This window comes from Clinocottus analis, unplaced genomic scaffold, assembly GCF_023055335.1.
Source record: "Clinocottus analis isolate CAN_PGR_092001 unplaced genomic scaffold, fCliAna1.0.p SCAF_25, whole genome shotgun sequence".
In the NCBI taxonomy this organism is placed as follows: Eukaryota; Metazoa; Chordata; class Actinopteri; order Perciformes; family Cottidae; genus Clinocottus; species Clinocottus analis.
In genome coordinates this window covers 525,874-553,381 of record NW_027175987.1, presented here as the reverse complement: position 1 = coordinate 553,381, position 27,508 = coordinate 525,874, and the positions used below count along the sequence as shown (strand labels likewise).

At 51.1% G+C, this 27,508-nt stretch overlaps 1 protein-coding gene across 1 annotated transcript; it reads left to right on the top strand.

Annotated features, from left to right (window-relative positions):
* The first annotated feature begins 1,620 nt into the window (after positions 1 to 1,620).
* On the top strand, positions 1,621 to 24,688 carry midn (midnolin). Its single transcript, XM_068591571.1, has 8 exons — positions 1,621 to 2,013; positions 4,008 to 4,236; positions 5,656 to 5,743; positions 5,871 to 5,933; positions 14,780 to 15,334; positions 16,549 to 16,762; positions 16,985 to 17,308; positions 24,369 to 24,688. The coding sequence occupies exons 1-8, from the start codon at positions 1,938 to 1,940 to the stop codon at positions 24,629 to 24,631; spliced, it is 1,812 nt and encodes a 603-aa protein (XP_068447672.1). The 5' UTR covers positions 1,621 to 1,937; the 3' UTR covers positions 24,632 to 24,688.
* The last annotated feature ends 2,820 nt before the right edge of the window (positions 24,689 to 27,508 follow it).

Below are 27,508 nucleotides of genomic sequence, written 5' to 3'. Positions count from 1 at the left end.
AATAAAAACGAGTGACACGAAGCAAGATCCTTCAAAAGCAGAGAGTTTTGACTCCTAACAAAGGGTCGTGTTGCAAGCACAGGAGGGAGTTTAACCAACTCCTTTCACTTTGTTCATCTGAGTCAGCATCTCCCCCAGAGAGAGAGAGAGGGAGATAGAGAGACAGAGAGAGAGAGAGAGAGAGAGAGAGAGAGAGAGAGAGAGAGAGAGAGAGAGAGACTTTGGTGTTGGGCAAAGACAGGGACCTTTGTCTGCTCACACGTGGAGTCTCTGGGAGATGTGTCTTTTGAACACACTCTGCTTTCTCTACAGCTCACGTGCACACGCACACATGCACGAGGATGATTCAGTTCTCAGACAGTGTGATAAATCGCTGCCAGTGCATAGCGTCCACTGTACATTGTGTCTGTGTGTGTGTGTCAAGACAGAAAGTCTGTGCTGGTCCCCAGGCTTGGAGGAAAGGGCGGTTGTTGGCGTGGCGCACGCGGCGTGCGTTGCACAACATCTCTCCTCTGTCCTTGAGGTGAACCGTATGGCGATGATTATCACATATCTGAGTGACAAGGAGGCGACGGTAACACTTTCTGTGACGCCTTGCGTGCACGATGCATTCAAAACATGCGATTAATGCGCCAACAGCGCTGTATAATTATTGTCGTGCACAGCCACAATACATCATAATGAGCACGCCGATAATCATAACGCATTGTACAATGACTTGTAAGGTCAAGTATCTCAACACTTATTGTTTGACACTGATATTTTTAGTTGTTGTTGCAAGGATCACACTTCCCATAATTAAAACACATACTATGCATTATAAAACCCTGTTATAATACATTATAATGTGATTATACAGAGTGCACTGCTTCAAGTAAACACAACAATCAAATCACAAAATCTAAAATATCAGTGATTTACCTGTAATTGTGAAGTATGATTCTTGACTTTATATGTCAATATAAAGTAAAATATAATGTATTATTGTAATACATCCCTATGAATGCTTTTCAATTATATTATAGTGCAAAATATGATTATAATAGTATCAGAGTAGTTATAATAACCAATGATCCTAATGAGTTATTTTACTTGTAATACTTAATAAAGTACATTGAACTGTCAATAATTAGTGTTATATTATTGAATGCATACTGTCATATGTCATTGAGTATATTCAATAAGGTCCATCTCTACTTTGACTAAGTACAGCAATGCAGTAAAATACTGATTTATGTTGCGTTAAAATGAAGTTAAAAGGTGCTTTTACTAATGTTTTTGACAAATGTCCACAGAGACTTCCCATCACGTCCTCAACAGAGGCCCACTTCCCCGAACACGGTCACAAACCGTGCCAGAGAAGTTGTTGTTTATCAGTCGGACGTGCCCCCGTCTCCATGGAGCCTGTTTACCTGCTCTGTTGCCCGGTGACGCGCTTCTGTGTCGTCAAAGACAAAGGCAACGCCCCCTCGCGCCCGCTCCATTAGCTGCTCGTTAAGGTGGCGGAAAGCAAGGCCGCTGGGTGCTTCCCTGCTACTTAACTTAGACACCCAGCGTCACTGAGAACCGCGCGCGCGCATTGGCCCAGTTTTGGGGTATCTTTTTGGTGCACATTCTTCCCCCCGAGCCCGACGGTTGGACACCGGAGGCGGTTCGTGTAAGAGAAAGCGAGGCCACCTTAAATCACATGCTGACAAAACAAGAACACTAGACTCCGCCCATATCCGAGAAGAGTCGGTTAAAGAGGTGTCTCACCTTCCCGTGCTGAGCTCTCACTACCGAGACAGACGCCGGCGCGCGCTCACGACGCACAGGACGTAACCGCAGCTCCTTCATTGGCCGGGAGGTCTGGAGTGGATATTCAGGTGTTTGGATATATCTCAGTTTTTTTATAATTTTTTTTTTGTATTTTGTATCACCACTTGGGTTTATTTTACATGCCAAAGCTGGGGGAACACACTGGAACACGACGCACGTTCCCGCGAAGCTTTAAAGTTCTCGCCACAATAATTGGTAAGTGCATTTTTATTTATTTTTTCTTCACACATGAAGTCCAAACTTTTTTTTTCTTCCGTCATGTGAACATGTTGTCCGTCTTGTGCGTATTGTGTCGGGTGGGTTAATAAATCGATCCGGAGACAAGCTGTCGATCGCAGGATCGATGGAAGCGGTGCTGTCAAGTGATTGGATGAGCCACCTTCCCATGTAAATGCCGCGGACATGATTAAGTTAATAAGGCCCAGTATCGACGACGGGAGAATGTCGCTGTTACTGTAAATTATAATTAGTATCTGGCAGTAAGTCGTTGCCGCTGTCGCCGGTTGTAGAAGCCTATAATGACGACCTTTTGTTTAATAAACCACACCGCAGTGGTGACAACCACGCTGCGAGTTTAATAAGCTCACTCTGTGATCGAGTTCAGAGCAACACAACATAATTGAAGTCATATTTCTATCTAGTATGTTTTCTGTGAAGCCCGAATTGAATTGTGCACAAACTGATTGTCTGAGTTCCGCATTTGGCCACTGGGTGGCGATCGAGCATCTTCTTTGTCGCGTCAAAAGCCCCGACTCACTCTTCTTTAGATACCTTATTTATTCATGTTAAAATAGCTAAATATGTTGTTGGAAAACATGAACGTGTGCAGCACTTCTACATGTTTCATATGCTATCTGCTTGTAAACACAGGCTTTTGTGTGCTTCAGGCCCATAATGTGCAGCATAATAACGAGTTCTTCTTCCTGAAGAGAACACCCTGACCGATGTATAATGTGCATACTCATACACCATCACTTATGATAGTTTCTGCATGACGCTGAGGTCAGCTGGAGATAATAAGGTTGCAATGCAACAACCGAACCAGCTAATCGTTAGATTAACCAGTGGAGAGATCACTGGGTTGCAGTTGTTTTCACGATTAATGCTATTTGTTCAAATAAACAAGCTTTTTTGGGGGGATAATGTGAAATAAATAAGCCGGCTAAGCAGTTTATTCTTATTCATTTACTTCGTGAAAACAATCTGAGTAAACAACTAACTCTAGTGAGCTTTTTTCCCAGCCCTTTTTGTTTTAAAGGTCCACGAACCTCAGTTTCAGCACCGCTACCGAGCTACGGGCCTCATTTTTGTTTTTTGTCCTGTGCTGTAATTTATTATGAATGGCCTAAACACCGCCTGCCCTCCACGTGGGTGTGGATCCCTTCTCGCCATTGGCTTAAAGTCAACGAGCGTTCTGAAGGGAGCTCTCCTGTGATTGGTCGAGCCGGGCTGTGGGCGTATTTTTCTTTTGTCGACGGTGGAAGTGGGATACTTTGTGGACAATGTTCATTGTCGATATTTCACAGGAGCTGCCGTGGGTACGAGTGCGCAGCGGAGAGCCTCTCTCTCTATATATCTCTCTATCTCTCTCTCCACTAACCGTATGAGGCTCTGCAGCTCGCGGACCGAGTGTTTTCTCATCTAAAGCTCACAAAACACCGAGAGGAATTTATATTCTTTTTTTTAAAATCCTTTTTTTTTTGTATTATTGTACCTTCATGTTTTTTTGCGGTTACGCCTGCGTCCATGAGCGTCCGTGGCATTTTTCTTCTTCTTCTTGTGTCGCTGACAACACACTTTGTGTCGTTTCTGCCTGGCTTTCGACCATCTATGTAGCATTTAGGAAGACTCTCGCGTAACGCGTCGGAGAAGGAAACAAAGGAAAGGAACGGAAAAAGAAAGCTCGAGCTTTTATGTAGCTAGTTGACTCTCCTTGTGGGAATATTCTCGTGATATCGACCCGGAGAGGAGACGGACCCGGCTTTTTATTCCGGACTCTCGGACGAAAGGAGAGACCTGCTCTCTGAATGCTGCCTTTCTGAACGAGGGCCGGGGCAGCCGAGGAGACGGATTCCGCTTCGCCATCCTCACCCCCTGTCCCCCCCCCCCAAAAACACACACACCCCGCTTCACCTCCGGCTTTGCTTGGTCTCCCCCGTCCCCAAACACTTCCCCCCCTTAAACCACAGGTTATCGGATGGACCAGCACCCCAGCGCCCGGAGCTGCACCAGTCGCGGGGCTTCGTCCTGTGAGGCCGTCCCGACGGAGCCCTCCATGAATCTGTACATCCACTCCACCACCGGCACACGCTTCGAGCTCTCCCTGCCCCAGGAGGAGACCGTGGACGGACTGAAGAGGAGGCTGTCGCAGCGGCTCAAAGTGCCGAGAGAGAGACTCGCTCTGCTGCACAAAGAAACGTGAGTGAACCCAACTGACATTTGTTTAGTAGAAGTGATGCAGCCGTTTCTATACACGGCAAAGAATCTCATAAACATGAGGGGAAAAAAACAACCTCCCTCCAGCATTAAAGGGCAGCATGCATCTGTGCAATACGCTATGAAACAGTTGTGGTGCGTTCACGCTCCGGCGGCCTGCAGCGATATTCTTGAATCTTTGCGTCCGGATTTCTGAGAGGCCGAGCTCTCGGGTTTTAGCCTCAGGAAGGCAACCGTCGGTCGTCAATGCATCCGAGGCAACCGGCGACCATTCAGGGCGCCCCGGCACCGTGTTAACGGGGCAGGAATCAAACCTGTGAAACGTTAATGAGTAAAGTCTTGGTTTTCATTTACCGTGCTGCAGCTGCACCGACCCACATATATTATAGTGTATCTTTAACGCGTCCCTGTGTGGTGAACGGTGCAGGTGTCCTGCGTGTAAATGGAAGAGTTGCATGGTAATAACCAGAATAACTCCTTCTCACTCGAGTGTAAGGGCAGGTGGTGTTATGCAAAATAAATAAATACATAGAGAATGGGGGGGGGGGGGGGGGTTCAGCGCATGCAAACAATCAGCATTGTTTCTCTGCCCACCATCCCCTCCCACCCATTATAATCACCCAATAAATCACATCATCCTTTAAAACCTGAATCCCCCCCTCCACCCTTTTTTTATTTTTTATTTAAATCCCCTCCTGCTCCTCAAACATGGAGACCTGCAGCAAGTCTGCGCCGAGGGGCCTTTGTTCGGCTGCATGGGGTGAGATTTGGGTCAGGCTGTCCTGAAACATCCTTCACGCACAGAAAGAGAGAGAGAGGGAGGGTGAGAGAGGGAGAGAGTGTCAAGACGCCGCGAGTGGCTTCAGTGCATCGTGACCCGGCAAGGAACAGACCACTTCCTCATAGAGGCGGCGGTTGGGAGAGACACTCCTGCGCCACTAAAGATGTACTTCATGTGTGTTAACCGGCCTCCAGAGTCACAGAGGAGGCCGCTCTCAAGAGGCTTGCGATGGTGATTTAAAAAAAAAAAAAGTGTTGCTTCTGGTTTCTGGAGTTTCAGCTCTCTCGTTTGAGCATCTCTAAAAGAAAAATAATAAAATAATAAAAAAAAGAAAGCACTCACCTCCACTTAGGGCGCGCGGCGACGGCGCCAGATATCCACTGCGAGCGCTTGTCAAGCTCCACCGTACACAAAATTGAAATATGACAGCTCAATCAATACTTCTCTTTCATGGAGCTTTTTCACCCACGGCTCTTTTCCAAACTAGTTTTGAATTCTGTCTAAACCCCCCCCCCCCCGTCCTCCTCCTCCTCCCCCCTGGCTGAAGGCTGTTTGTGTGTCTGAAGAGAGAAGATATTGTCAGCACGGTCTAATTATCTCCTTCTCTTTTAACCCTTCAGGCGACTAAGTTCAGGAAAACTCCAGGACCTCGGCATCTCCGATGGGAGCAAGTTAACACTTGTACCGACAGTCGAAGCAGGATTAATGGTGAGCTGCGATTCCAGTCAGCTCGCGGCCCCGATAACAACACATGAGTTTGCTTTTTTACCATTTTTAGATTGTTTAAAATCTGTTCCTTTTCCCTCTCTCTCCCTCTCTCCCTCTCTCTCTGCAGTCTCAAGCATCAAGACCCGAGCAGTCAGTAATGCAAGCCCTGGAGAGTCTCACAGAAACTCAGGTAGGAGACTGTTGATGCAACAATGCAACACGGTTGCAATACAAATACATGAGCTTTTGGCTTGTGTGTGTGTGTCGGGGGGGATATGGGAGGTTGTAGAAGGAGATGAGATGAGCAGGCTGCACAAGCCTCTTTGCTCGTCTAATCTCAGCCTCTTAAACAAGCCGAGCCGAGCTCGACATCCAGCTCGAGCTGTTGGGATATAATAAGCAGCAACACCCCTTGTATCCTAGTAACATCTGTGATAGCGCGTGTGTGTGTGTGTGTGTGCACGCGTGTGTGTGTGTGTGTGTGTGTGTGTGTGTGTGTGTGTGTGTGTGTGAGAGAGCAAGCCGCTGCAGGAAACCAGGAGCGAACACCTAACAAGAAAGGCTTATTTGCGAGCCGAGAGAGGACCAGCAGCACATATAACACTCACTACCACCTTTCTGTTTATACCTTTTATCTGTTATCGCTCTCCACTCCTCCTCCTGTTTCTTTTGTTTCATGCACACACACACACACGCACGCGCGCGCGCGCACACACACACGCTCTCACACACAGACACAGGCAAGTTTCCAGGAAGTGTGCTGTGACTGCAGTGTCGTCTCACTCACTCATACACATAGTGCTGGATCATCAGATGACAGCCGCGTCGCTCGGCATTAGCATAGGCTTCCTGGAAGAATGAGCGAGCGCGCAGGAGCCCGAGCGGCGCCCCGGCTCTTACTTCCTTCCAGTGAAACGGCTCCGTGGGCCGGCCCGCTTCAGATGCAGGACGCGTTTGAGTCAGTGTGTGTGTGTGTGTGTGTGTGTGTGTGACTCAACCCAAAACATTATCGATAGTGAGAGTAGAGCTGAGAGAGGCGAAGAGTTCTCATCGCTGAGAGTGAGAGAGGAGAGGCGATAAGGCTACACACACACACACACACACTCACACGCACACAGGCAGCGGCGTGACGTATGAAACACTGCAGCTGACTGACTGACTCAGACCTACTTCCTTTTGTGGCGATGGGCAACACTGAGTTGTGCGTAAGAGCATCGTTGATGCGCCGCCGACTGATGTCAAAACAGGAAAAGATGGCGCGGCGAGTGATGCGCTTGTCCGAAGAACGGCGACGTGCGTTTATATCTGAATTTGAATTGTTTCTTTATTCCATCGGAGGACGGGGTCTGGCTGGCTTCATACTGGATCATAACTTTCTGGTGGAGATCCTGGCTTTGGTTTTGTGCGTGCATGTCTGTGTGCGTGCTTGTGTGTGTGTGTGTGTGCGTGTGTGCGTGCTTGTGTGTGTGTGTGTGTGTATTTGCGCAACCTTGTCCAAAGTGTGGTTCAAAGATTTCTCACTCTTTGGTCCACTGAAAGTGTTTGAGAAAGGATGAACGTCATAACGTTGGGACCAAAGTGTAATATTTCACGTTGGAAACTGTCCCAAAGATGTTGTAGGCTACTATATTGCACGTGATGTTTCTGTAAGTCATTGCAATCAATCGAATGTCAGAGCATTATAAATAAAGCCTTGAACTATTGGGCCCAAACCAGACGCTTTGCTTTTTTCCTTAATAATTCCTTATCGTACATTACTGTTGCGTTCATATTCATGTGATTATTAATTGTAATCCTGCAGCGGCCGTAGACAGAAGGTCAACGTGAGGCGGATAAAAGGGGTATAAAGGTTAAAAAATAAATTTAAAAAAAGGCATAAAGCTGCTTTAGTGTGTTTTCATCCCGAGAAATTGATTCCTCTTTATAATTCATGAAGCGGAATGGAATGATATAGATTGCGGAGAGATTAAGGATCCGAGTAAGATTAGAAAAATACGAACACAAAAGCTTTTCCTCATTTCCTCTCTCTCATCCCCCCCCTCCACCTCTCCTAACTCTGGGGCTATCAAAAATCAATCAATGCACTTAGCTCTTAAAAGTGTCTGACATGATAACTGATATGCCCATACACCCAAAAATAGCCTCGGGGAGATGTGGGCCGGTTGCTCGCTCTGCTGGCTGTAGGAGAAGCGGGTGTCGGCCTCTGGATCTCCAATAACTCCACCCACCTGTGTGTTTTGGTCATGTGAGGTCTCGTTTTCCAGATCGGGTGGGTTTTTTTTTTAGTGTGTGTGTTCATGGAAGACCCTGAGTGGATCACCTTCAACCTTCATCGGTAGTGTGGGGGGTGGGAGTGTTTTTTGCAGTGAGCTAGCAGCGAGCTAGCCACAAGCTAGCAGAACATGACAGCTTCCAGGGTTGTTTCAGACTTTTGTGGAGCGAGTTAGATGTAAAAAAAAAAAAGAGTGTTTTATGGAAATGGAGCCCCGGCAATTATCGGAATGGTATTTTTTTTTCCTTCCATTTTTCCTTCGCTCCAACTCCACCTCCCTCTTTTCCTCCTTCTCCCTCTCTTGTTCCTGCCTAACAGCTCTCTCAGGGCCCGGCAATTTAAATGTGCTGCGGTCTGCACGTCCGGCTGGCTGCCTCGGTTTGACCGTGATGGGCTGGCTTCATGAGCAAGGACAATCCTTGGGCTGCTTTAATTCCTCCTCTGGCATCTCTTAGACTTTTTTTTTTTTTTTTTGCATGACATCTAAGCTGCATTAAGCCACTGCCTCGCGACGGCCCATCAAAATATACAGTTGCCTGTGCTACTCTCTTCTCCTTCTGTCTGCTAAATAGAGGTTGTGTGTGTTCAGCTCACGTGTGCGGTCATGCGCGGACACACACACATAGACACACACCAGAATTGAAAGGATATATTTAAGAGGATTGAGTTCAGAGAATGAGAAAATGTCTGATCCCAGTAGTAAAATGAACGTACGCTCGCAAGACAAGCGGTGGAAAAGGAAATGAAAGCAATATTCCTGATTTCTTTTTTCTTTCTCCCTGGGCATGTGCAGACGGTGACATCAGCGCTCCATCTATTGATCTTGGTATTTGACAGAAAGAGAAGGATTATGTGTCCCTCTCAGCACACAGGGACTATTTGCTCATTGATGCACATTGATGTTAGAATAAAAGCCAACCAGGCATCACCCTTACCATCCCCCCCCCCCCTCCTCCCTCACGTTGCCCTTCCCCCAAGCAGCCACCTCTTTGTTCCTGTCTTAAAGCACGAGCAGCAAACCTGCCCAGCTGACAAGCCCTCAAACCCACGGCAGTGATTGAGGGTCACTCTTTAAGTTCCTCCATCCCCTTTTTCACCCTCCACACATCCATAGGCGTCAGCTATACCTCAGTCCAGGGCACGCCGGTTTTTCAAAATCAATCTCCGGCTGGAGCGAGGCTCAGCAGGACTGCAGATTGACAAATTCTGCCTTGATTTTTTTTTTTTCTTTCTTCTTCGTCTTTTCTTCTGGGAGGAAGCTGGGTGTTGCCATTCCAACCTGTCCCCAGTGGCATTGTGGGGGTTTACGTATCTGCTCTACCTTTCTCGCTCCCACCGACAGGCACTTCCAGTCCTCGTCCACGCCTCCTCTTTCTCATCATCCTCCTCTTCTTCTTCTGCGATACGGCACAGTGTTGCTCAGACGCTAACCCCGTCGGTCACCCTCAACTCGCGTCTTTTCACGTCGCAAAGAGTTGTCAAGTTGATGTGCAAGCTCCGCGGGGGTGGCCGGTACGAGCACAATGTGCGCTCGGGCAACTCGCTGGAGATGAAGAAACATGGCCGAGACTCACATGGAAGGAAGGAAATCAAGTGAAAAAGGACAGAAGACGTTTGGCTTCATAGTACTAGAAACTAGGGATTATGTTGAGTGCGTGCGTGTGCGTGTGCGTGTGCGTGTGTGTGTGTGTGTGTGTGTGTGGATCAACCGTGCATGTCCGTGACTGAACGTGTGTGTAAAACAGCTCAATGCCGATGGTCAATAAGTTTCTTTTCTCCCCCCAGTCCTGTGGAACACCTCATCTCGATGCTAGTTAATCAGCAGGATCGACACGACTGGAAATCATTGGCGAGTAATTGTATTGAGGATTTGGGAGTGCAAGGAATTGAAAAATGACTCGAGTCCGTTTGTTGGTCAATATGAGAGGATCCTCCTCTTTTTTTTTTCTTTGTTTTTATAGCTTCCTCTGTCCTTCCCACTGCCATTTTTAAAAAGGAAGGCTCTTAATGCGCGTGCGGTGTAAGCGAGCGAGTCTTTGCTCTTTTCGAATGCTAATTTGCTTTGTTGCCACCTAAATGAACGCGACGCAAATTAATTTTGTCGCTGGACGTGTAAATCAGATCGTGCACACAAAGACAATGCTGATCTAAAGGCCCATTTAGTGCACGCCGGTGTTAAAAAACAAACAAGCCGGCCTTGAAAATCGCATTAATACGCTGATCACGCAGTACTTTTGCACCTGTGTAATCCCCATTGTGATGCTTAAAAGCACACCAGGAAGGGGGGGCGGGGTGAGATCAAGGTGTGCTGTGGATTTAGCATTTTATTGTCCTATTTCATATCTGTGTGTGCTCCCTCGCTCCGCGGCCCGGAGAGTCTTATTTCTCCACATTCAAGTCGTGATCGTCGTTTCCTTCCACCCGCCCCCCCCCCTCCCCAGTGATGCTGAACTCTTGTGATGATTTTTAAGCAGCGTGGAGTCGCGACGAGCAGTGGTGGCCGCCGCCGCCGCGTGGGAGGCCGGGAATGTCACGTCTGATGGGCCGCCACCGAGCCCCCAATGAAGTCAATTAGACTTAAGGGATGCTCCTCGCCACCAAACGCAGGAACCCGGGACCTCGCGTCCAGCGACGGCGGGGCAGTGAAGGCGGCGCGAGAGCGACAGCGAGCAGCAGGCGAGCTCGCGAGAGAGGTTGCATTCCTTTTGGCTGACGCTAGTCTTGACCTTGGCGCCGGGGCGCGAGAGTCGGCGTCGCCCGGTCAGTCGTTGGCTGATTCCTCTCTTCTCACTCAGCCGATCAAACTCTGTGATGGCCAGCTGGTCCTCTCTTGCCCCCCTTCTTGTTTCTTACCAGGCAATATTACAGACGCCTTGTGTCTTTTAATGGGGCCTTTTTCAAGAGCCCCCCCCCCCCTCCTTGGTTACATTTAGGATTTGGGGCATGATGCAAGTCCATTGATTTCTTTTTTTCTCCTTTCTCTCTTTTGAGGTGCTCTTATTGCATCTTTAGCCGGTGTTTGTCTGCACCGGGTCCGTCAATAGCGTCCCGCTGCGATCAGACCATCGAGCCCGATAGTCGAGTTAATGAACGGGTCCGTGAGCCGCACTCCCGACCCGGCGGTTCCCCAGGTGAGGAGCTGCAGAACGGCTTCCTCCTCTCTCTCTCTCTCTCTCTCTCTCTCTCTCTCTCTCTCTCTCTCTCTCTCTCTCTCTCTCTCTCTCTCTCTCTCTCTCTCTCTCTCTCTCTCTCTCTCTCTCTCTCTCTCTCTCTCTCTCTCCGCCCTCCCGTCCCGCCCTCCAATCCTCTTTACGCTGGCACAAAGCTGCTCAGTTGTTCATGAATGTCATCTCAGTGCTGCCAGCGCTCTCCATCTTCTCCCCCCCCCCTCCCCGCTCAGCCTCTCTTCCTGCCTCACTCCTTATCTCCCTCCCTTAGTTCGCTTAGTGTGCAAAGGAAGAGCGACTGCAAATGAGTTCCTTGAACCACGGGGACCCCAATAAATAAAACTGTCAGCCAGAGATGTCGAAAGAGGAAAAAAAAAAAAAGAGGGAAGGAGCCAGAGGCACGCTCTCACTGAATATTTCATCACCCACCACCACTCTGACACCCTACCCCCATCGCCCGCATCCCCCATCGCCATCCTTTCTCCTCTCTCATGCCACCCTTCCCCCCTCTTTTTCCTCCACCCATCCTGCCCCCTTATCATATTCTCCCCCATCATCACCGCATAGCGACCAAAGCCGCCCCACCCCGATGAACAACATACCACCTAAACAAAATGGTCGACGGCGCCGGCTGCAAAAGGGGGGGGGGGGGCTCGGTGGTTAAAGAAGAGCAATTAGGCGGAGCGGCTCTTTAGCATCACCTGCGTGTCACCGCGGGGACCCGTCACGTTTTTCTGAGGAGTATAATCGCGGCGCGCGCGTTGTTCTTCAGGCATGAGCGGCGCTGCTCTTTGCATACCACTGCTGCCGCGTCAGAAAGGGAACAATGGACGGCTGGTTTCCCTCAGTCAGCCTTAAACACAACAAAAGCGAGAACCCCCACCTCTTCCCATAACAAACCACCACAGACGGCCGTGGGACAGCTTGCTCCTCTCGCTGGCTAATTTGTAGCCTGCCATGTGGCGTTTGGGGGCCTCCGTAGGAGGACATGAATTTCATCTCGCTGGTTTTGAATAATCCACAGTAGTCATTAGGAGGGCAACCAAGCCTCCTCTCTGTTTCTCCTGCTGTCACTCACTGGCGGCCTTTTTCCTCTCGCTTTCTCTCGCATTGCACAAAAAAAGCGGCGCAGCGGCGGTTAGTTAGCTAGCTAGCGGGACGCGCGCCTACGTCTTGCATTCACAAGACGGGTATCGAATGATTGACTCTCTCACTTTAAGGGTACGAGCGTCATCTAGTAGCCCAAAACAGACAGCAGGTCTTTTCTTTTTTATTTCCGTTGAACCTGAAGCACCGGGTCATGTCGGCCCCGACCGGGAAATATCATTTTGGTAAATATTTGTCCAAACCCCGGCCCAGGGGTTGGGACAAGTCAAATGTGGATTCAGGATCGGAGGTGTGAACGGCACCATAATCAAACATGCGCTCGCTTCCCGAGGGTTGTTCTTCGCTCCACGTCTTCCTCCCTTTAACTAAACACTCGGTTCATCGTCTCCCTCCGGGGCCTCTGACTTTCTCTACACACTTGTAATTGTGTGTGTGTGTTGTGGGTTGGCAAACTGTCGACTCCCTCTCTTGACAGCTGTCAGTCACACACACACACACACACACAGACACACACAGTCGGCGTCTCCTCCGCCTCCTTTTCTTCTCCTTTCTCTCCTCCACCCATTTTTAGGATTCCGCCTCATAAAAAAACACCCTGAGGTCTCGAACACACACGCACATCTCGTCGAGCAGGTGACCTTTTTATTCACGGGAGTTTCCTCAAGTCATCTCAGGTAGCACCCTGCCCCGTCTTCCTCCTCCTCCTCCTCCTCCTCACTTCACACCGCGCCCTGCTGAGTTTATTGTCTCAGCGCGACAGCGTAATCATGGGTGTGGACGAGACTATCAACGGGCCGCCGGCAGCCTGAGCGAGCGCTCCGGAAAGTTTCTGTTTTTATCCGGCATCAACGTTCCGCTTATTTCCACCGCTTTGAGCTGTGGATTATTTACACGATGAAATGCAGCCATCAGATCGTCCCAAACCCTCCCCCCCTTATCCCCACCCCCCTCCTCCTCCTCGTCCTTTCACCTGCCTCGCCGCTCCTCCTCTCTTTTTCCACTCCGCGTCAATACCGATGTGCAAAGGTCACCCTGGCAACAGAGAGGCGGCGGTCGATAGAGAAATAAATAAGCAGAAGAGAAGGAAAAAGTGATGGAGGGCCGAGCCCGGTGACTCGCAGGGTTAACTACGTCCCCCTCCATGTCTCATGAGCACACTCCAAAAGGCTGCAGGGTCTTTGAGGGGGGGAGTGAGGCCTCTGCTCTCTTTCACCATCTTTGTTTGTAAGCCTCTATTACTTGTTTTCTCTGCTTTGTCATTACTCTTTCACTGCCGTCCGCTTTGTGCACGCTCCTCCCCTTCGGTGCCGCTTCTGTCTTCGTGTCCGCACACAAACACACATATATACATACACACACACACACACACACACACACACTCCCCTCTCCCTCCGTGCCTCTCTAGGGACCGGCAGCACACAGGCAGTCCGGGGTTTCTTCTCGGACGGAGGCGTCACTTTGTTGTTTCTATTTGCGTCTATTTGGGGTAAAACCTGAGATGTCGTCATCGCAGAGTCTTCAAGACCCGAACGAGGCTTTTTTTTTTTTTTTAAATCTGACCTGCGAGTGACTCTCCGCGGAAAGACCCGCTCCACTCCGCTCACGTGCACAACCTACGGCGACACATGCCGGGACTTCAGCAGCAGAGTGGAGGAATCGCGCAGCGGTGGAGACGCAGGCATGCCGGAGGGGTGGAGGGGGACAAGAGGACTTTTGTTGTTTGGCGTGACTCCTCCAGCCAAGTCGTGACAACTCCGCTATCGTGTGTGTGTGTGTGTGTGTGTGTGTGTGTGTGTGTGTGTGTCCATCCGGGCCGCAGGGGAGGGGGTGGTGCAGCGAAAGGCCTCCACACTCGGCTCCTATCAGTCGTTGCCAGGGCTCCAAAAAAGGGCAGCCCTTCCAGATCCGCCGCGGACAATCGTCCATTCTGCGCTGGGAGAGAGGCAGGCGGGGTGTGTTTCCTGGACGTGGGACTGATTTTTCAGGCCCCGGGCCAGACAGAAGGGTGGCCCCTTGTCTCCGAGCTGAATGACAGTGCTGACTCAGAGCAGGGGGGCGAGGGGGGCGAGCAGAGTGAGAGAGAGAGAGAGAGTGGGCGCTTATTTGTGTGCGTTTTTCCCCCCGATAGGTCCTCCTCATCCCCCAGCAGATGTAAATAGGCCAGTGTTACAGAAGAGTGATTGATGACATGATGGGCTAATGTGGTGCGTCTGTGTCTCCATGAGACGGGGGAAGCTCAAAGCTCTGTTGTGTGTGTGTGTGTTTGTGTGTGTTTGTGTGTGCATGTGTGCATTTCAACTGCCGTCCACAGCGCAGACCGTTCATTTACGAAAGGAGGAAGTGAACGTGCACGGGGGGAGTTTTCCCCTCTCTTTGAAAGGCTCTGTACAGAACGTGGATGCAGAGATACCTCTGCGTACGTCATGTATGTGTGTGTTTTTTTTAACCTGGTTTCTTAAATCCCCCCCCTTCCTTTCTCTCCGCCTGCAGGTCAGTGACTTCCTGTCCGGCCGCTCCCCCCTCACCCTGGCGCTGCGCGTCGGGGACCACATGATGTTCGTCCAGCTCCAGTTGGCGGCGCAGCAGTCCGGCGGTCCCCAGCTCCAGCACAGACACCTCATCACCCGGGGCAGCGCGGAGACCGCGGCGGCGGCGGCGGGGCCGCCCGCGGGGCAACCCGCCCGCGTCCCCCACCCCCACTCCCACCACCAACATGCACACAGCCACCCCGGCACCCACCTGCCCCAGCCTCACCTGGTCCCTTCCTCCCCGTCCCCGCCGGGCTCCCCTTCCTTCCCGCTGCCCTCCACGCACCACCAGCCGCTTCCCCCAATGTACCACCAGACGCCCTCCTCCCCCTCCGCTCACTGTAGCCCCCCGACTCCCCCGCCCCACTCCCCTCACCCGCCCAACGTCCCCGGAGGTCTCTTCCGCTCTCCGGCCAGTCAGCACCATCACCACCATCACTACCACCAGCCTTCCACAAGCCAACCCAGCCACGACGCGGGCCAGGCCAGCCCCGTAGCCCCGGTCCTCTGCCCTGAAGTAAGTCTGCAAGATACGTTGTCGCTCTGCCCCGGATAATGTGGCGCACGGTCGTGCTCATGAATGAACAACGGCGGCGAAGGGGTTTTCGTCAGTTTGACCCTCGCAGCCTCGAACGCAACTGAGTCATCCTCCTCTTTTTTAAATCGATTAGTGGGACATCCCGGCAGCGTGAGGGCGATCCCGTGGTTTACTCGGGTCCTGGAGGAGGTTTTGTGTGCTTCCGAACCGCAGAGCACTTAGTCATCACGGGAGCGCAGCGTGCTTCCCAAATACATGCAAACAAGCCAACACACACATGAGCCAGGGCGGGCATCCCTATGACCACGTCTGTGCTCGCACAGGAGGGGGAGGGGCTGCAGAGAGAGGTTTTTATGAATCACGGTTGGGTTTTTTTATTCCATGTGAAGACTGATCATTAACCTCCGGGTTGTCAGCCATTCATCACTAACCTTTTACAGCCGTTTACTTAACTTGAGATAACTACAAAGAACGGCCGGCGGCCGCCAACCCGCTGGCTTTTGTTTTTTCGCCAAGCGATTTTTGCTGTTTATACTTTCTCCGCCTCCCCGAGCCGCTTACCTATGGGAACCAGATGTCAGCGCATACGTATGTGGAAAGGGGGGGGGGGATGGTTCGTAACAAGAATAACAGGAACGACAGGCCGGTTTGGGAGCGAGGAACAACAGAAAGAGGCTTTTCCTCATTTAGGCTTTCGCATGCGTAACGCACACAAACACCAGAGGCCTTCGCCCGGGGTTTCCATTTCACTTTCAGGTGTCAGCTGAGTGAGCCGAGTTAAGCTGAGGTCAAGAAATAGGGCCGCTAAGTCCAGAGGTAACGGGATGTCCCGGGCTGATCTGCAGCTATAGGGTGGCAGCAGAAAGCTCAGCTTTCCTGCGCCGTCTCTCAAAGTATTTACCACACCCTGACGTAAAGGTCACTTCTTCCAGAACTCTGAGACGTGTCCTCAAGGCAGAGCTTACATCATATACTCTGTGTGTGTGTGTGTGTGTGTGTGTGTGTGTGTGTGTGTGTGTGTGTGTGTGTGTGTGTGTGTGTGTGTGTGTGTGTGTGTGTCTACAGGGTAGGGCTGCACAACTTTAGAATATAAATCTCGACGTTAAGGCTGTATGGGATGTGGTAGGTGTTTTTTACACTGCGTTCACCATGGCCCCAAAGACTCATTATGCTATCTATTGTTTTTCCTCCAGGCTAACTGCAGCACCACCAGCCCCAGCGGCGCCACCAGCCCCAGTGGAGCCACTAGCCCCACCAGCCCTACTAGCCCCACTAGCCCTACTAGCCCCAGCGGCCCCAGCAGCCCCAGCGGCGCTAGCAGTCCCTCAACACGCTCCCGCAAACCCGGTGCCATCATTGAGAGCTTCGTCAACCACGCTCCCGGAGTCTTCTCAGGGACCTTTTCAGGTGAGAGGACACCGAGCTGCATTTTTAAGATGCTTCGCTGCTTTCCGAGCCGCGATATCCAGCCGCCCGGATGCCTCCTTTTTTTCTAAAGCGGGAAAAAAAAAAAGACCTTGAACATTCAACACATTCTCCTCTGTCTGGTCTCATTGTCTGTCGTGGGCATGTGCATGCAGGGAGAAACTGGTAGACATCTTGTGTGACGCTTTTTGCTCCCTCTCGCAGGCACTTTGCACCCTAACTGCCAGGACAGCACCGGGCGTCCCAGACGCGACATCGGCACCATCCTGCAGATCCTCAACGACCTCCTGAGCGCCACGCGCCACTACCAGGGCATGCCCCCGTCCCTCACCCAGCTCCGCTACCAGACCCAGTGCGGCTCGCCGGCCTCCCCGTCCCCGTCGCCGCCTCCCTCGCCCCAAGTCGCCGGCGCGACGGGCCTCTCCGCCAAAGCTACCTCGGCGCCCGCCAGCATCCCGAGCGCCCCTCCGCCGACTCTCCATCCGCTGGTGCAGTGCCAGAGTCAGATCCGCATGTGCAAACCTCCCGGTGAGCGACTCCCCACCACACCCTGCGCTCATGCGAGGAACACACATACACAGAAGCGCACACACACACACACACACACACACACAGCCAGGCATGGTGCATCCCTCAAGGCAGATGTTTCCACAGTTGAGGGTGTGTGTGTGTGTGTGTGTGAGAAATGACTGCAATCTAGAACCTGTCATTTCACTGGGATCGGCTCTCGCGTTGTAACTTACCAAAGAATTAATTGTCATCTTTGTGTCGACTGCCTCTTGTTCTCACTGCGCGTCACGATGAGCTATCGGTTCTGTTGGGATTATTTTTTTTCGCTCCGTTGCCTCGTTGGAGCAGCTATTTTCATCTCCTTTTTTTATTTTTTATTTTTTATTTAAATGCTGTCAAAGCGGGAACGTAAGAGTCGGATTAAAGAACAAAAACAGTCGTATGTCTGTATCTCTCCTGGGTTTTGAGGCAGAGCAGGAGAGGAAGAGATGGGGAGGAGGGGGGGGGGGCTCTTTATTAACGCAACACAAGCTTCTCCAAACCTGTTCAGTCAGGCTTCACCTGTCAGGCGGCGGAGATGGCTTTGTTTTTGTGTGCCAGGGAGATAGGTTTACCCCTTCAAGCCTGGGCCGGGCCGCGCTATGTTTAGATTAGATTAGGCTTTGGGTGATTTAACCTGCCTCCTTAAAGAAGGGCTGCAGCTGGGGCATGTATGGGCACACACACACACACACACACACACACACACACCCCCGTCTCCCTCCATCCAGGTGCTCGAGGTCGAATGATACCGATTTGGAGTCTGGTGGAGTTTTGGGCGTTTATTTAAAAAAAAAAAAAAACCCTCCTTCCCCCCCTCGCAGAGACACAGGACGTTGAGTGTCAGACAGATGTCCAGAAGCGATAACATTCAGCCGGCGTTGTAAGGTTAGACCGGCTGTGCTGAGAGAAACAGCATTGTCCTCTGCAGCCTCCTTATCTCCCGCCGGGGGAAATCGAGCTCGCTGGTGAGCGTTTGTTGAATGAATGGTCCGGCAAGGGAGGGTCCGCCGATCTGTGTTTAACGTCGTCCTTTTGTCTTGAAGGGGGCAAATATATAAATATATATATATATGCGCTTCTGTTGTCCTCCTCCCGGCTTCGTCGTCCCTTGTTTTATGACCTTCGGGGCCAAACAGAGCCCAGCGTTTTTAGTTTGACTGAACGGGGAATGTCCAGTGTTCCTCTGCGTCACCCCGGGTGCCTTTACAAGTGTCCGGTGAACAGTTGGAATAACACGGGCTTATTTTCTTAACTCAGGGAAGACCTAAAACCACCCTCCTCCCCCTCCCCTCTTCGCCTCCCACTCGTGTCATCTCTCTCTTCGTCTACACTCGGCCGAGGAGGAGGGGGCTTCAGCCATTTGCTGTCCAAAAACAGCCTCGTCTGTAAAATCCATCTCCCCCCTCTTCTTCTTCTTCTTCTCCTCCTCCTCCTCTCTCTCTTTCCACGTCTGTGTTGTGCATCAATACGTCGTCTGTGTCCGTTTGGCCTTTTAATAGATTTATTCCGAAATGCTGCTCTGAAAAGAATTTGCTTTGTGAAAATAGAGGATGACGAGGAAGAGAAGGAGACAGAGGGAGAGAGAGAGAGAGAGGGGGGGGGGGGGATGGTAAAACCACAACACTATGCCTCCATTCATCTGATGGGTGTTCATATCCTGTCCATCAGTCCACCAACTGCCCACTGATCGACCAACGGCCAGAGAAGTATGAATGAAAGAATGGGTCGTGGAACAAGCCCGTCTCATGTCCTCCCCCCCCCACCATCCTCGACTTCGCCGCCTCCAGTCCGACTTCCTGTTCGCGGCGCATGTCCAGCAGCTCGGGACGCGGCGGCTGCGTGCCGACTTTCCCCCCCCCCGGCCCCTCGTTCCACACGGTGTCCCTCAGGAAGCCGGTGACTAAGCGCTCTCAGGCGGCCTTATCAGCGCCGACACCTGATGGAAGACTTACTGGACTTAACACCGCGGCTTAACTCCGCCTCACAGAAACCTTCCTTCATTCAGCTGCAGGAACAGCCCACGCTTCTCGTGTGCGTGTGCGTGTGTGTGTGTGTGTGTGTGTGTGTGTGTGCAGTGAAACTCGGGTTAAAACAGACTCTTGGAAATGTCACATAGCTGGGCCGTCTCCTGAGAGCCTTTACCCTTTACCAGTTCATGTGCGAGGGGGAGAAGGCAAGCGCAAATAAAGAGTTTGGAAATACTCGCGTGCACAGACACACACACACACACACACACAGACACACACTCGGCCCCCAAAACGCCTACTTTAAGTCTTCGACTTGCTGGGTTTCATGGCTTTCGTTGCACCGTTTTTTTGCTGAGTCTGGGGATTTGTCCGCCCGTGACTCCTTTAAGGGTTTGAACAGGAGAGGAGGAGGAGGAGGAAGAGGAGGAGGAGGTGTTAGCGTTGGCCTGGAAGGCTGATTGTTAGCTAAATTCCTTCACTGAGCAGGGTGGACCCCCTTCAGACCCCTGCCCAGCCCAACCCATTGTGCGGGGGCCAGAGACAGGGGGCTGCATACAGGGCAACCGGGCGGAGCCTTTGTGGGGCGCTACGGGATTATCGGGCTGCCTTTTAGACCCACTCCCACTGCAGCTGCCGTAGTTCAACACAGAGGGGGCGAAGCGGGGGCAAAGTTAGCTCTGGAAACTCACCCCAAGCGTCTCTTGTGTCCCTTCCACGTCCTTTTTTTTTTTTTTTGTGCCCTCCCCACGTCCCCTTTCGGTTTGTCAGATCACGTTAGGGACTGGGCGGAGGGCGGGTGACGGGAGAATGAGACACACGGGGGTGGAGGTGGTGGAGGGGGAAGCTCCTACGGCCTTAAAACCTCATTGAGTCCTGTGTTTAAGCCTCGACCTGCTCGGTTGGAGGCGCGGCGCATTAGCCACTGGTCGGCTTTACTCGTCACACACACACACACATAAAGACAGACACACACATGTGTGTGAGAGGAGGAGGGGGGGGGTTCGGCGTGACACACGTTGGACCCGGGGAACTAAGCGAACGCAGCGCAGAGCTATCTAGCGAAGCCAGCCGAGCACATCAGGTGCCCTTTCATTGTCGACAAGGAGAGAGAGAGAGAAAGAGAGAGAGAGAGAGAGAGAGAGAGAGAGATGTAGAGAGAGAGGGAAAAAGAGAGAGAATGCAAATGAAGTCTAAAAGTCATTGAAGAGCTCGTGTCCCTGCAGGGCCGCCGGTGCCCTTTCACTGACTGTCACAGTGCTCATATTACCTCTGATTTGATTGGCCGTTTGTGTCTGATTAGTTGGTTTAATTATTATAATTTATTTTTTTTTAACGGACATTTTTTTCCCCCTCTTTCCATAAACAAACGATCAGCTTTCCTGTCTTCACCGGGATTCGATCCGATGATTTGTTTTTTGTTTTTTTGTATCGCGATATCGAGACGCCGCCGGATTCTTTCCTGACCTCTTACGCCTCGTGAACCCGTGAGATGGGGAGAGAGTAAGACTTGGAGGGGGGAGATTAAGGGGCGACTTTGCTGCAATGTTATTTCCTATCACTCTCCCCCCTCCCCCCCCCCCCCTTCCACCCCCTTGTTGCCCCGGTTGCCTTGATGCTGAGCAAACACAATGTTCCCTCTGCAAGATCACAAGACTTATCAAGGCAAACAAACAAACAACGGCACTGAGACAACTGCAAATGAAGGCCAATCTTTGTACAATCAATAAAAGGAGAAGCTCCTTTAATCTCCTCATGCGTCCTGCACACTGCAGCCCTCCTCCCCCTTTTCTCTCTCTTCTTCTCTACCTCCATCTATCCGTCTCCTCCTCCCCCTCCACTCCCCCCCTCCACCCTATCTCAGTCCTTGCTGTGTTGCTGGGCTCAAAGGCAAGGAAAACTGACTGACGCATCGATTATTCATAGATCGCCCCTTCTTCCTCTCTCTCTCTCTCTCTCTCTCTCTCTCTCTCTCTCTCTCTCTGTTTTCCTCTGCAGCGCTCTGTCTATGTACAGTTTCACTGTTAACGTCTTCAGCGAGGAGAGTTTGGGGATGGAAAAGGTAGTTTTGCTGGGAATGGAAGTGGAAGAATAAAAAGATGAAGGTGGAGGGGAGTAAAGGAGACTGGCGTTTCCTTCCTTCCTTCCTGCCTCACTTGTGTCCTTGACCAGTCTTCTGTTTGATATCTTCCACTGCGCGGTTCCAGGAAAAAGATCTGATGTCTTTTCTGTGTCACGCAGGGTTGTTTTTGAGGCTCTCTCGCTCACTCTCTCACTCTCTCGCTCTCTCTCTCTCTTGTATATTCCCTATGTCTCTTAGCCATCTCTCTCCGGGTCCTCCAAGGTTATTGTGCTCACATCAAACCTTAGTCTCTAAATCCAGGCTTTGGGCCAGCCTGTATGTAACTGTGTGTGTTTGTGTGTGTGTGTTTGTGTGTGTGTGTGTGTGTGTATAGTCTGTCCTTCTTAGCCAACCCTAATAATAGCCCTTCTGTCATAAACATAGTCTGGAGATCCTTGCGGCCAGCTGTGTCCGGCCCAGCCGCCCAGGGCTCCGGTAGTGACGCTGATGAATGGCCACACACACACACACACACACACACACACACACACACACACCAAGTTTCACCGCATTCTCTGAGATCTTGCCAAGACCTACAGCCTCGCCACACGGCCCTGTGTGTTTGTTTGTGTGTGTGTGTGTGTGTGTTTGTGTGAGTGTGTGTGCTCCTGCTCTTAAACACGTTGTCCGAGGAGATGGAACTGTTAGGAAATTGAGGCTCGAGCGGGCGACTCCGGTGAAATGAAGAGAGAATTGAAACCGAGACGAGAGGCAAACTGCCTCAGACGAACCGCTGCTGCACGTCGGCGTGCGTTGGCTTTTTTTTGTGTGTTTGTATTTAGCTTGTAGCTAGCGAGAGCTGGGGAACGAGGGGAAGAGGGAGGACCGGAGAGGGAACAAAGCCTTGCGGCAGCGTATGTGGATGTCACACGGAGCTGAGGCAGCGGAACAACAGCTCTAATGTAGGAGAACCCCCCTCCTCTTCCTCTTCCTCGTCCTCCTCCTCCTCTTGGTATACCCCCTGTTCTCCAGAGATGATACGCTGCCCTCATGCACAACACACACGACATCTGAACACACACACACACACACACACACACACACACACACACACATGAGAACACATTGGCAGGAAGTGGAAAAACCCCATTCTGTCTGTGTGGCTGAATGTGAAGAAGTATTTTTTTTCTTCTTCTCTCGTGACACGACTCGCTTCCTTTCTGCTCTGGAAAGGGCAGCGTCGCCGCCGCCGCCGGTCGGCAGTTTAGTTCTTTTGGCGTGCACGGCCGGGTGCAGCGGGCGAATATTTATAGCCGGAAAAAAAGAGGGCTCCTGCGCCGCTCGATCCGATAAGCAAATGAGGGGAAGAGGGTGAATTGAGCCCACACAGAGTCCGGGAGTCATTCCGATGGAGCGGAGGAGGGCAGCAATCGATTCGGGAAAACTGCCACCTACGGCTGATCCTTCACCCTCCACCCTCTTCCTCCATCCTTTTTTTCTTTCCATCCCCCTCGCCCCTGGGGGAGGAATTCCTTAACCCATAACGCCAACCCTTCCTCCTCCACCCCCCCCCACCCTTCTCTCTCTCTCTCTCGCCTCCTGCTTCTTCACACTGCCCCACCTCGCTGTCTCTGGGGAGAGATGGGGCAAGAGAGGAGGGTGGAGCTGCGGGGTGAAAGGGGTGGAAGTGAGGGAGGGAGGAGAGGGGAAGAGGGGGGGATTAGAGGGAGAGAAGGGAGAGAAGAGGGAGGACAGGGGGGTGTTGGGTCAATGAGCTGAGAGGAGGAAGCTACAGCCAGAATAAAGAAGAAAAAAAGCAGAAGAAAACCCAATCTCTCTCTCTCCCTCTTTCTCCCTCTCTCTCTCTCTCTCTCCCTCTTTCTCCCTCTCTCTCTCTCTCTCTCTCTCTCTCTCCGCTTACAATTTCCATTCGCTTGCATTTTCTATTGAAAGCCAATAGCGTTGTCCTGGGCCCCGAGATGGATGGCTGCACTAGAGCTAAGGTTTAATCAATAGGTCTTTTTAATTTGCCATCGATCCACGTTAAAAGCTACTGCGGCTGTTGCTGCCGCGTGTGTGTGTGTGTGTGTGTGTGCATACACTCACACACACACGCACGCACGTGCGCGGGGCCTACACATTTGTGTACGTGTTTTTTGTGTGTGAATACGTGATGCACTCAAATGCGGATCAGACTGTGTGTGTGTGTGTGTCTGTGGGTGTTCTGGTTGTGCAGCAGAGGCAGAGATGGCCGCTGCTGCTGCTGCCGCCGCCGCTGCCGCCGCCGCCGCTGCTGCTGCCGCCGCCGCTGCTGCTGCCGCCGCCGCTGCTGCTGCCGCTGCTCTTCCGTTTATTGACATTCCAGCCCGTTATTTAATTATTTAATTCCCGGATACTAATGGAGCCGGCTAATAGATTGCGGTTGCCTTTCCCTTCCTTCCAAGTCCCCCCGAATATACGCAGAAATGGAATTAGGCTCGACTCGACCGCTGCGGGGGGGAAAATATGCTCCTGCGGGCGCGTCAACAGCTCGTGACGCACTTAGCGGCCCGTCCAGCCACCGCGGCACGTCGCCCGCAATTACGCGCGCGGGAACCGTCGGGCCCCTCGATCCGAGCGGCGCGGTCGCCGCCTCGGGCTCGTTTGTGCGTTTCTGGCCTCGCTATTGGTTCCCGAGGAGATCCAGGTCGACAAAAGGTCTTTCCTCCGCTCGGCGGTAAGGGGATGAAATGGCACCGAGGGGGCTAATGAGGCTCAGTGGGAGAGGAGGAGGGAGGGGGTTAAGCAGAGAGTGTGTGTGTGTGTGTGTGTGTGTGTGTGTGTGTGTGTGTGTGTGTGAGTAAATCTCAAGGCTGAGTTGCTTCATCTGCTGCCAAACACACTCTGAAACACAGACGTATATCGACAACCTTCTCAATGCCGGTGTGTTGTTTTTTGTTTGGAGTTAATTCTGCCGACGCGCACTGACCTTCCTCCTCCTCCTCCTCCTCTTCCTCTCTCCCCCGCCCAGGTGACCGCGTTCGCCAGACGGAGAACCGCGCGACCCGCTGCAAGGTGGAGCGCCTGCAGGTGCTGATGCAGCAGAAGCGGCTGCGCAGGAAGGCCCGGCGGGACCAGCGCGCTCCGTACCAGTGGTTGCCCAACCGGAAGGCCGGACGCAGCAACAGCAACAGCAGCATGTCCAGCGAGGGCTCCATGGACCTGGACTTCGACGACTCGGTGTGGAAGCCCGACGTCAAGGCCGACCTGAAGTCCGAGTTCGTCATGGCCTGAAAAGCGTCTGATCCCACGGAGATCGTCGGTGGGAGGAGGGGAGGATTTTGATTGTGTGCGGGGGAGGGAGGGGGGAGAAGAAGAAGAAGACGAAGAAGAAAAAACACCGCTCGGGATTCGCTTAGAGATATATTTGGAGAAATCGGGCACGGAGTGAGAGGAGGGAGGGGGAGGGGGGCATCGAACTGCGCATCAGAGGAAATCAAAGCTTGCGGCTCCCTCCTGTCAGACTCTTTCATCCCCTCACCCCTCCCCCCCCTTCGCAGTTGACCTTGTGAAAAAGCAAAACTTTCTTTGGACGCTTTGGATTCGGACTCACCGGCGTGCAAGACTTTCTACGGTGCGATTACAGAGACCATACCTGAACTTGAGCAGAGCAGGATTCAGTGGGTGGAGGTGGTGGTTGTGGTGGTGGGTGGCGGAGGTGGTGGTGTTTTTTTTTTGTTTTGTTTTTTTAAAGCGCACTCTGGACAGCAATGAAGAGATCCACACTGGAACTTACTGGCAGGACGGGAGCACCCAGAGGCCTCAAAGTGTCTCCTATTCACAAGAATGGCAGAACTGTCGAACAATGGATTATTCCAATGGGCATTGTTATCGATCTCAAAACTCACCAACCGACCAGAAGTCTGGTTTTGAACCTGTTACGGGGTGGTTAAACCTTTTTTTTTTTTTTCTTTTTCATTTTGAAACATATTATATTTTATAAACAAACAAAAAATATGTAGCATTTGTTCACAAAGCATTCAGGTTTTCATATAACAGTTCAAAGTAGTTGTTGATTTGCACATTTTCTTGATTTGTAACAGCTGGTCAACGTGTGCAAGGACAAGGAGGTGGGGCCTGAGATCGAATATCACAAAAAAAAGAAGAAGAAAAATGAATATGGAAGTATTGATATCAACCTCAGTGACATAGGGTATCGATAGGGATGATTAATGAGCAAACAAAATGAATTAATATTAACAGAAAGTGCTTTAGAGGATTTTAAAATCTTTAAAATGTATATGGTTAAAAAAAAAAAATCTATTTTTTATTTCTCTTCCTATCTGCTGTTTTCAAAAAACAACAAATCCATTCAATCACTCATTCACGAGCTCAACAATTACACCGCGGTCGGAGAAAAAAAAAACGATCGCGGAAAGTCCAAATTTCCATCCAGCCCACCTTCGTGTCCGACGGACCTGAACGGACTCGGAGGGTTTGCGTTAGTTTTGTGTACATATACATGTGACGATTGGCAACAGGTTTATGAGGGTGTGTGTCTGTTTGACTTCAGTGTAAATTAATTTAGGAAAAACCCCCGTGTTCACGTCTCCAGTCGTCTTCTCCCAATTGACCCCCGTCGTTGCTCACAGATCAGCTGCAGTGAACGCACGCGGGTCACGACGCGGCGTCCCCAACGGGGGAAAACGTCCAATTCCAAGTTCCCTCACCACAAGTTTTCATCGTAACGACTATTTTTGTATTGGCAAAAAGGAGGAGGTGGAGAGGAGGAGGAGGAGAAGAAGAAGAAGTGGGATCCAGCATCATTTATCTATCTAGTGCCTCCACCAGTACATCCGTTGACATATCAGGTTAGGCCTTTCACAGTTTTGCTGCTACACATGGGGAGAAAAAGAAGAAGAAGAAGAAGAAAAACACGCAAAATGGGACAAAGTGACACTTTTCTTTGCATGCAGAAGTGATGATTACACTGATCTTTTTTTCTATTGATGGATAGGGGGGGAGGGGAGGGGAGGGGAGGAAAAAAAAAAGTACTGGTGCTGCGGGGATGAAGGTCAACAACATGCATGAATTTGTGAAGAAAATAAACAATGCTGCTTTTGTTGGTTAGGTTTTTGTACATTTTTCTTTTCTTCTCAATGTTGGAACAACGGTGTCCTGCTAAAAAGTATTACGACGCAACGGAGAACCCCCCCTTTCCCCCCACGCCCCCTCCCCCAAAACAGATGAAGTTAAGTGTGGACTCGCGTCTTGCTCAGCACTGAACATTCCTGTTGTGTGTCAAGGAAGACGATGACGAGCAAAGACTCTCTCTCTCCTCCACTCAAGGACCCAGACAGCCCTTCGAACTGTTAAGCCGCCTCCCCCTTCCTCCCCTTTCCTCCTCCTCCTCCCGGCCCCCGAGCGCCAACCCGAGGCTCGCGGACGTTCCCATCGTACCACCGGACTTCCTGTTCGCCCGTCAAACTGGAGAGAAGCCTCTCGGTCCGTCTCTTCTTCCCGTCTGTCCGTCTGATCCATCGACCACCCGACCACAATTGCACTCCCAGAGTTTGCAGTGAGAGATTACCTTTTTTTTGGTGAACCTCATCTTTTTTTTTTTTTTTTTTTTTCTTTTTTTTTTTAAGTGGCCTTACCTTTCACTAAAAAAAAAAAAAAAAAAAAGAGACACTTGGGGACAATGGGGGCGGGAATGTGTTGTTTTTTTGTTTTGTTTGTTTTTTAAACTTTCTGTGTGCATCGTTGTCGGACTTGTTGTCATCAAGGCGCCATTTTTTGTCACTGAGGACACTGGGCATCTGTCGTTTAGTGCTTTTAGCTGGTGGAGTCTCTATTATGTCAAGGCTTCTGTGCCTTAAAAATGTTGCCCTTGCTGTGTCGGTGTCAGATTTTAAGCTCTGTTTTTTTTCTTTTCTCCATCGGTCGATACGCAGGACTGCAGTATTCGCAGCCACCGGGGGAGTCGTAGGTTTTTACAATGAGGGCGTAAAAAAAAAAAAAAAAAAAAAGAGTTTGAGTGAATCAAATGCGATTTTGGAAGAAGAAAAAAAAGTTGGCGTTGTTCCTCAAATACTGCCTTTTTGTCCCATCGCTTCATCGCGTCGCCATGCATTGTGGGTCTCCCGTCGTCTGAAACCTCGCGTCCCTCGT